This window comes from Ooceraea biroi, chromosome 3, assembly GCF_003672135.1.
Source record: "Ooceraea biroi isolate clonal line C1 chromosome 3, Obir_v5.4, whole genome shotgun sequence".
In the NCBI taxonomy this organism is placed as follows: Eukaryota; Metazoa; Arthropoda; class Insecta; order Hymenoptera; family Formicidae; genus Ooceraea; species Ooceraea biroi.
The window spans coordinates 350,097-360,689 of record NC_039508.1 but is presented as its reverse complement, the minus strand read 5'-3'; the positions used below and the strand labels follow the sequence as shown (position 1 = coordinate 360,689).

Here is a 10,593-nt window from a genome sequence, read left to right as displayed (position 1 = left end):
TAGCGTTTTTTTTGTTATTTAAAGAGTTGCTTATATCGATTACAATGCCGCGGGCAGTCAGTATTGTTGCATAAAACATCAGTGGATAATTTCCGAGCACGAGATTCGTAGAGAACAGGAACGTCGTTCGATAAAGCTGGTTTCTGCAGAATCTGCTCCTTCAGCGGTGTCGTGCTTCAATCTTGTAGCAGCTGGTACCGGATATTGGTATACTCACCGACCAAGTATTACGGAAGACTGCTGAAATCTCTGTGCATTAACGTCCTCTCGATAGATATCATGTATAGTAAAAGAAGCGGACAGTCGAGATAACCACATGGTAAAAGAAGAAATATGTAATAATAATTATTGTGTTAAAAGAAACAGATGAAAAATTGTGCAGTTACCGTACAGTAAATGTGTGAATCTATCAGAAATAGCAGAATTGTGGAATAAAAAATCAATATCACAATAAATAATTTTTATTTTAAATTTTTAATAATTTTATAATTTAACATTTGTGACATTTCTATCTTCTCTTTTCCTTATTAGATGTTAGAAATTTGCGCCAATTAACGCCAATTATTTTTTATTTGCAAAATATAAAGAAATGTTAAAGAAATGTACAATATTCTAAACTTTTAAATTTGATTAAATTTAATCAAAATATAAAAGATATAAGAAATGTCGGTAAAAGTATTATCTAATCTGGGTTATTGCCATAACAATTCTGTAACAACTGCATAAAATTTTCTTGCATGGAAGAGCTCTTATACTTTTGAATTAAATAATTAAGAAAACTTAATTATTAAATAAATCTGCAAGTACTTTGTCTCATGAAGTTACTCTTTATTAGCACAATAATTATTATTACATACGATATATTCGTAAACTTATGTCTCCAAGTGATTGATTAATGCGGGTACATGTTACGGAAACGTAACGATACAAATACATATATTTATATCACAGTCGTAGATAATGAAATTAATATTAATCCGAAGTTACGTTATCTACTTAAGTGCCTAGAATAAGCGCCCGGGTTTCCTCCTGAAAGTAACCTACGACTCGCGTGACCAAAGTGTGCGTATAAATCCTGTAAAAAGCATTACGTCCGTTTTTCGGATAGTACTTATAAAAAATTTCCCGGACAGGCCACTAACTTAGTGATACCGACACGCTAATTAATCTTAATCGCTAGAGGTTTGATTCGCGTGGATATAAAGCGGATAACGCTTCCGTCCGCGCGTTTCTCCGCTCGGCGAAACGGAAGTCTCGAAGCGACGCGAACGACGACGACGACGACGATGATGATGATGATGAAAATAATGATGATGATACTAAGAGAACGCCGAACGAGTCGCGCAGATTATTCTAAAGGATAAAGTCGAGTCGCTCTAATGATCGTTATTATTACATATAGATACCTATTGTTAACTGTGTCTACATATACGTGGGATGGTGAAACCAGTCTTCCTACGAATGTCGCAAAGCGACATTCTCGCGCGCGACTTTCCCGAGTCTGCCACAAGCACAGCAATGATCATCTTCGTTTTCAATTATGAGATCACGTCCAAGTGAAATAACACGTAAGATTGATAATTTTTATACGGATGTTTAGAAAATATCAACTTTATATAAATTGAAGAAAATACAACTGCTCATACTAGAATACATACGATACCTGTATTTTTCTGTAAAAAGTTACGATCAAAATGTGGAATCGTGAAATTATTCTTGCAAAAATAATATTTTTATTGACGTGTGGAACGCTCCAGTTAATCCGGAAAGAAATCTCTACTTGAAAGTCAGCTCTTTGGTATTATTTCACTTGGAACAGATTGACAATGGGTGGAATACTTTAATATTTTACCGAGTGAACACGTTCCGTCAAACAACAAGATCGAGAATCTCTACCGAAGGCTACGGACACGATTAACGACTCGAAACGGCAGTGGAATTCGTTATACATAGACACGTTATGCATAGACACGACAAATTTCCGACTAATTCTATCTAATTGATAATCTATTCAACATCGCAATGCAATTATATGAGCGTTACGGCCGTACTGGAAACAACGCTGCCGCGAATTTGTTTTAATAATCTTCATTACAGTGGAGACTCATTTTTCACGGCCTTATTTCATATGGAAGCTCGATCCTTCTTCATTAATTAATTCCTCGCTTGTTCAGATGCATATTTTGGCACAATATCTGTTTTCAGTACCTTACGCGGCCGCCGCTCGTAATTAATTTATTTCGCATAAACGGTTCGGCAGTACTTTGGCAGTACTAGATAAATTTCATCGACTTCTGCGTGATCCGTCGTCCATCTTACGTGCTTACAACTACGATTCCACAATCGACATGTCAGTGAATCGCTTTACTTCTATTTTAGAGAAGAATTGTGATTCCCCTTAAAATTTTTCTAAGATATTTTTTAAGATATGCAGAATCAACAACAATCCTATTCCTTTCTCCGAGCAACAACGATAAAAAGCAGCCAGATTTTTTCTTCAATTACAGATAATCGCCACTTGGACTTTAAGTACTTCCCTGTCTGAAATTATTGACATTTTACGATAAGTGCAGCCGGGAAAGCGTTAAACTTAGTTTCGTCGTAAAGAGAGAGAGACGGTTCCGTCGTAATTATTCACAGTGCATAACGCGCGAAAAGACTCTTCGATGCAATTCTCGCCGTGGCGGCGTGTGCCGTTAATTACAAGCTGTAAAGAAGAATAACGTTTCTCTTACTCGTCAGGGAGAGAGCCTTCTCTTCACAGCGAAACGCGACGATGTTTACAGTCAACGCGCGATTCACTGCCCGGAAGTACGTTCCGCATACACCTGCACGATTCTTTCCAACTACATGCTCTGCTGTCTCGATTTCGTGTCAAGGTTTCGCGTTCTCTGACATTCTGTTGCAAAAGCGCTCGTTCTTTTTCTAGCGCTACATCGGCCGATTCGAATTGCAAAGCGCGACGGAACAGTCAACAGTCAAAGTCCTGCTCGGGATCCCCGGGGACCGTTTAAAATGGATGCGCGTGAAGCCACGTCGCACACGCGAGATAAAGGGATAAACAAAAATTTTTCTATTTCGGAAGAAACGCGGCTGGCAAATGCGTTTTGAAACGATGTGCGACTGAATCGAAAAATCATCGCCGATGCGTCAAACTCTGTATCTCCACTTCTCTTCCATCATTCATGCCATTACTTTTCCATTTGCATCCGGATCGATTTCTTCGTCCGTCCTGTGCAGAGATTGAAAATTCAACGAAATGTTCACGCGGTATAATGACGATAACTAAATGATCGGAGAGCGTCCGCGTCTCACGGGAACGAGTACGAATCGTGAAAGGATCGTGAATAAATCGTTTGTCAATACACAACGTACGCTACGACGCAGTTTCGCCTTTTCTCACGTCTACAATAAATCTCGCGACACCGATGGTTACGACGAAGGAGAAGAAGAGAGAAAGGAACACGACGATGTGATTCAAACGGTCGCCTCGGGGGAACTTTCTGTTTCGCCCGGGGCTGCGGTCAGACCTCGCAGCCGCGGACATCAATCGCAGTCGCTCTCGAGAGCGCTCAAATGATCAGGATTGATGAATGTCCCACCTTGGCCCACGAACGATCCCGCAATTCACGCCCGTGACACTAACGGATTAGTCCGTTCTCCAAGTGAGACACGTCTCCCTCGTCCATCCCTGTGATCGCCGTCATTGTGTCGCGCTTCTTTCTCTCTTCGTGATCCTTCGAGCTCACCGATCCTCGTCTCGCGATCCGATATTGATACGCGAGAACAAACGTGAAATCGGGATTCTCGGCGCGCCAAAATATCCTCGCTCAATTCTTATCCTCATTAAATTCTTATCTAGGTAGATGATTATATTCGGAAGAAGACACACAAAGATAAGGGTGAATCTGACTAAAACTACGAGAGCCACAAAGGTCCTTCGAGAATGGTGTCCGCCTTCTCCTCGTCGTTAAATCGTTAAAGCTTCGTCGATATATCTCCTCCCTGTCTCAGAGTCGGACCTTCCAACACTTCTTCACGAAGTGGTGCTACTTCGGGGGATGAAGGGAGGAGCAAGATGATAAAGAAATTCTCAGAGCCGCGCTGTCGTAGCCGCTTGCCGTCAATCGCCCTCGTTTCTAAGATCGCGTCCATGATCGCGACGCCCGGAAGCGAGTCCTCGAGAAGTCCTCGAAGGATCCTCGAAATCTCGCTTCGTCTCTGTCCTCCCGCGTCCGAATTTTTCCTTTTTTCGCAGAAGGGATCACTTCCGGAGAAGGACGCGGGGGTCGGGCGTCGCGCTGCGTCGGCCCTATGAGAGCTTCGCGGAGGCGTCGGGCTTGTCTCAGAAGTTCGCTTCCAGCGAGTTCTCCAGCTCGCTTAAGGCTGGCACCAGCGTCTGCAGCGAAAAGTATCGCGAACGATCGGCCACATCCACGCTGGTGACGTGTTGGAATTGACACGGTTGGCTAATGTTGCTCTTAGCCGGCAGCACCACCTTCTTCTGCACCGGTTTCTTCTTCTTCTTGCCTGGCACCGATAGGCTGATGTTCTCCGGGCAGGACACGAGGCGCTCGATGTGCTGCCATAGATCGTTCGCCGCTTTCGAGTTGTCGAAGCTGAGTCCAGCTAGGCGAGTGTGGTCCGACGAGAGACACATCGTGTGAAAGGCTGGACCTGACACCTGCGAAAGATTCGAGTGTTCTTAAGCTGAACGGTTATTTCGAGATGACTCTTGAAAGTGAAGAAGATAAAACGATGAGTGACCATTTAAAAGAAATGTTGTCGAGAGAGTCACTTTCAAGAAAGTTACATTTACAAGCGAGCACGCGATTGGAGAGTATTACAGAATTATTTTCCATTTTATTATACAGGGTGTCCGGTAACTCACGACTCAACGCTCGTGAGTGGATAAAGCGGACTGAACTGAGTGGAAAAGTCCTATACCATTTTGCAATTTTCACAATAGTTAATAAGTTATTAATTATTAAAAATCGTGCTATTAGTCCGGCCTACCGCCGAATGCAAGCGCGCGGCGAGATGCGATCGCCTAGCGATCGAGTGCCTAGCGATCGCAGTGGCAATGGCTAGGCATGCCATTTGTAATAAACAACTTCTCGCGCCTAGCAACTTTGATCGCTAGGCGGTCGCATCTCGCCGCGCACTTGTATTCGGCGGTAGGCCGGACTAATACAGCGATTTTTAATAATTAATAACTCGTTAACTATTGTGAAAATTGCAAAATGGTATAGGACTTTTCCACTCAGTTCAGTCCTCTTTATCCACTCACGAGAGTTGAGTCGTGAGTTACCGAACACCCTGTATATCTTTATTGCGAGCTACGTTTTCTACGAAAAGTAGTCTGAAGTTACCTTACAAGTTCAAAGATACACACGCGATTCACGACTGTCACACTTACGTTTTATTTCGATCAGCGTGCACAAGCAAGAAATCCGAAACGGTCTTAAATGTCCGATGCTGAAATTTAAGCTGCTTTGTAACGCAGCGCGTTGTATTCTATCTAGCAAGAGGCATGAGACGCGTAAACGAATTATTTATGATTACAGACTTGACGTCGCGTCTTAAATTTTGCTTTGCAGCCCGAAATTAAATACCAATCATTCGCTAATGTGAATTTAATGAACATCACGCGTGATCCACGCGATACGTTCGTGATAATTCACGTATCAAGAATACTTGACAGAGATATTTGTTCAAACATCCTGAAAGCTCGTAATGGCCTACCTTGTACGAGGAGAGATTGTCGATGGTTTCGCGCCATAGAGTGAAACAAGTGCCACGTTCTGCTAGCAGGATCTGGATCCGTCTCTTGGATCTTGATCGCGTCTCTCCAAGATCAAGAACCACGACGGGTATTCCGGTGAAACGGAGCTCCCACCTTTCTGCCTGAGAGGTGCTACCGAGATACAAGTTCGCCAGTGATTCACAAACGAACACCTACGAAAATCCATCAAGCACAAAAATTATTTCTTAGATATTACATTATGTAACAACACATAGATACATTTACCACACATAAATACATTTACATTTTATAATAATCGCGCGCGTACAGCGTGAAGTCACATTTACCCTGTTTTATGTAAATCTCTTTTTTAATCACTATATTTTAATTAAGCTTACCTGCGACTTTAATCCGCGAAAGAAGGTCTCGAGTTGTTCTCGTTCCATCTGGCTGACCGGATCCAGACGGGACTCATCGCTGTTTTCGGAGCTGTCGCTACCCTCATAGCTGGATGTCGCGGAAGTGTCCGCCTCGCCCGTCGACGATAATCGCCTTCGCGCGGTGCCGCTATATTCGCTATAATAGGACGAGCTGTGCAGCGACAAATTCGACTGCAATGCGGGGCAAGATGACGCATAAACTGGTCCGTTCATCGCTGCCTGGAAAAGAAAAAAGAGGAACATCAGAGATGAGAGACTGAAATGAAAAGCTTTGTAGAATAAGCTGCGCTTATTAACTTTGACGACCGCATGTTTCACACGAAGCTCGTACGTGTCGCCGGCATCTCCTGCGCAGGTCTTATCGCTTGCCGTCGGCAATTTTTGCACAGTCGTTATAATTATAATACAGTTATCGATACAGAAGCATTTATATACCATTTGTTTAATTTAACTGTAATTTAAATATAACTTTATTTTTCCTAAAAAAATTACTTAAGGAAGTCACGTCTACGTGATAGAGGCCGATAACCGATAACCGCTGAATAGTGAAATCACGTATACGTGACAGCGGCTGTCAAAGTGTTAAAAACAGCTTACAAAACATTCAATAAAGAGGATTATTATAGTAGCCTATTTAATTAACTCTGTAATCGCGTTGGTCTTTTGTATTAATAATTGAAAATAATGTAGAATATTATGACATCGTTTGTTTATCTTTTACATCAAAATACGTTTAACACACAAATCACATTATTATTTTATGAAGAGAGAGAAAAAGAAGCAAGAGAAATAGAGAGAAAGAGAGAAATCGCCGCTCTTCTGCGAGCGCGCACGAAAGCTCATCGATTTCTGGTACACTCTGGATTGTGCGAGCACCCTGGACCATCCTATAAATATCCACGACCCGTTTATTAAGTACAGGCTCAGTACTCCAGAAATTTCGATTGTCATCGAAAAATCGATTCATCGAGTGAAATTGAAGCCTCGACGATGTATGATACGGCCTATTTCCAGTTTAAATCACGCTATAAGCTGAGAGCATGATGTTATATCAATCAATAATTAACGTAGAACGTGATGCGCGCGGACGATCCGTGGAAAACATTTCATCCTAGATCCCGGAAACTCCGTAAAATCGTAAATTTCTCAGTGGAACGTCAAAATTGAATATTTTACAGATCCGTAAAGTTCGTAGCGCTTCGCTACTGGCTGACGCGATGTAAAAGGTAAACGCGTACCAGATCATTCGTGGCGCGGAATGCACGAATTTATGGAACAATACTCGCCCGAGATAGTAAATTACGTTGGTCGATGAAATTGTTGCGCGAAGCGCAAACGCACGATGCAAGAAGCGAGCGGGAGCGTTGCACAGGGGTGGTGGACCCCTTTACATTTCCCCGACGTTGACCTCGGAGGTGAGAAAAACTGGGTCGTCGACTTCGATACTACGATGACGCAAGAAGAGCGGGAGAAAGACAGGAAGAGAAACTGAGAGGGAGAGAGGAAGAGAGAGAAAGAGACCAGCAGCCGCTCCGTGAGAGAGAGAAAGAAAGAGATAGCTAATCAGCCAACAGCATCCAGAGGCGACCCACTTAATGCGCGCGAGAAAAGCCCGGCCTTAATTCGATCGGCGTGCTTTTAATGATCTCGCCTGGATGACTAATCGCTACCTATACGTTATTAGTCGCACGGTTCGATTCTGCGAAGAAACTCGATCTGGAAAAAATTCGATCTCGACGTCGATGACGACGATGGTGACGACCTGCACTTGGTCGCACATATTGATGGTGATGACGGGGACGTCTGATACGCGCGATCATGTCAATGATCCTCCGGCACTTGACGAGCGTATTCCTACGTTACGTGTCACGATCGCTGCTGACGCATCGCCACCTCTGCTGATCTAGCCTTATTAAACGGATAGACGGGGGAATGTCGATAAAAATTGATTTCGTCGACGAAACGCATTTGTCCGGCGTTTGTCGCTTCATCGAGAACAATAACTATTCATATCGTTTCTATTCATATCTCGTATCTTTTGCGCGTCCACGTCAACCGCGTTTCTCGTGCACGTGTGCGCTTCAAAAAATCTATCTCGAATGACATAAATTTCTCAATTTAGATCGATCGGACAGATTAACTAAACATGTTACATGTGTGTGTGTGTGTGTGTGTGTGTGGTGTGCGTGTGTGTGCATGGCATAGCATACGCGTTTGCATGATTGTTATTGGAAGTAATAAAAATTCTTTTAATTGAAAAATGACCGCGAGGGACGTAATCCAATCAGATTAAATTTTCGTTATGAATATATTGAACGGCGAAATAGGAAACATAGGCAGAAATTTAGGCGAAGCTTTGTTTCTCAAATAACACATTAATTCATGATATATCTTCTACCCTAAAAATTTTCCTTTATTAAACCTCAAGAGGCAACCCTCTTTCAAATTAATAGGCACGATGAAATGTGTCACGCGCAATAACCCGCATGATTTGCCACGTTAATTGCGGCTGTCAGTATAATGTACAACTTGACTCCTCAAAATATCGTCTTAATAATGCCGCAGCAAACGAGGAAGCCGCGGGTGACACGATTTCTCTCTAACACCACGAAAATTCCGTGTATTGCACAGCGAACCGCGCGGGCTCTGGACGCGGTCAACATTGATTTATGTAAATTTAATACGCGATCGTACGGGCTCGCAGACGCGAGAGGAAGATAAAAACCGCGCGGATACACTGGCGAACGACTCTCCCTTTCACAATCGACCCGCATCTATCGAGGGACCGCTATCGGGCCCCGATGCCGCACGTGTGCGATGGCGTAACGCAACGATACAAATTGAAACGCGAGCCGATGGTGCTCGCCGTCCCAACGCGCGCGAAACGCACACCGGAAGTGCATTGTCCACGCTGTGGCGAGGGATGCGCCATTGTTCTCGCGTGTGGCACGATAAGGGGGTTCCCGTCTCCGTTTCGCTCGTAGATAAACCGCGGATAATTACGATCGCACGCCGCCGCGTCGCATTCTCACGAAGTGCGGCGCACACGCTCTGCTTGGCAGGTAGAAAATAATTATCAACCGGATTAATTGGACCGCGGCACGGCGGTAGGCGCGCCTGTGGGACTTCCTTTCTTCTTGAGTAAAAGTATCCGGGCTTCTATGCTTCGCCCCTCGCTTCTCTAACGCATGCTAGATTTCTTGCATTAAACGTTTAATTGGTGTCGACAAAAAAAATGAGGAACTTTGAAATTGCGAATTAATACATTAAACAGGTATAATTAGACATTTTACCATCGTGCCCGATTGATTTATTGGGTAATATTAACAAAAATATATTTAGTAAAAATTGCGACAATTGAAAATAAAGCTAAAAATTAAAATAGCCGATATAGCATAATTGGTAAACTTACGTGCTCAACGAGGCGTATGTAAACGCAAAGTTTTCCTTTACGCAATTATAATTCCAAACATGCCATTGTGTAATGCAGCAATGGCATTCTCGTTTGGATTTAACTGGAGTTTGCTGACACCGAAAAATTTCAGTCGGTTGAAAGTTCGGCGCGTTGCACGCTCGAGCTTGTTGTCCCTAACGGGAGATTACGTACACGTCCACGACGATGCGATTGCGACACGCTAAAAAGACGCTAGAAAGTGGGACAGCGGTAGTACTCGTTATCGCGTCAATTAAAAGGCGATAAACAGCGTGGAATGCATTTAACGCAAATTTCTAGATCATGGCATTGCTACGCTGTTCGAGGATCGCGGATGAAATTCCGCGCGGAATGTAATCGTCGGGATTAAACAGAATCGTTCTGCGGACGAAACGGCGGAAGTCGGTATAATCGTCAGTCATGTGTAATCACCGCCGCGCCGTAAGCTCCAGGTGAATATTCCGCTCGTGACTAAATCCCTATTTGAGCTAAATGAGCCTTAAAAGCGGTCGTATCTCGGAGGTATCTTGAAGCCGACATTGTGCGAGGAATCATATCGCAATGATTCATATCAAACACCTCTCCCAGTTTTTTAAACCTAAATCTCACGATTCCTTAAAAAGAACAAAAAAGAGACGATTGAAGCGATATGGGACGATATCGTAGCGATATCGTATCGAGAATCAATTCGGAGTATGTTTTCGCTCCGGTCACTCCGAAGAAGCAGCTGGAAATTGTGCAACAGCTCGGCATTTCTGCACGCGAGTCGATCGACAGGCATGTCGCTCGTTTGAAGATGAGAGATTAATTACTGCCGGGCTAATTAGTCCCGCGGCTGCAAACGGGGATAAACGCTCGGGCTGGAAATTTATAGCCCGTCCGGTGCGACGCGCGCTCCCGAGCGTAAAACGTGCTCGCAATTAAAAGTAGGTAACCCGGGGGCCTTCGCTTCCATTGTACTGGCCCATCGTTCG

General features: G+C 43.7%; 1 protein-coding gene across 1 annotated transcript in view; it reads right to left on the bottom strand.

The window, feature by feature from the left end:
• Window positions 1-807: 807 nt before the first annotated feature.
• The window catches only part of LOC105277443, a 47,093-nt gene continuing 37,307 nt past the window's right edge, over window positions 808-10,593 (bottom strand). Inside the window, exons 2-4 of the mRNA XM_011335796.3 lie at window positions 6,145-6,405; window positions 5,746-5,958; window positions 808-4,684 (exon numbers count right to left, since the gene is read on the bottom strand). Of these exons, the coding sequence (XP_011334098.1) occupies window positions 4,346-4,684; window positions 5,746-5,958; window positions 6,145-6,399 (807 nt within the window). The 5' untranslated portion in view covers window positions 6,400-6,405 and the 3' untranslated portion in view covers window positions 808-4,345. The remainder of the gene's footprint in view (window positions 4,685-5,745; window positions 5,959-6,144; window positions 6,406-10,593) is intronic.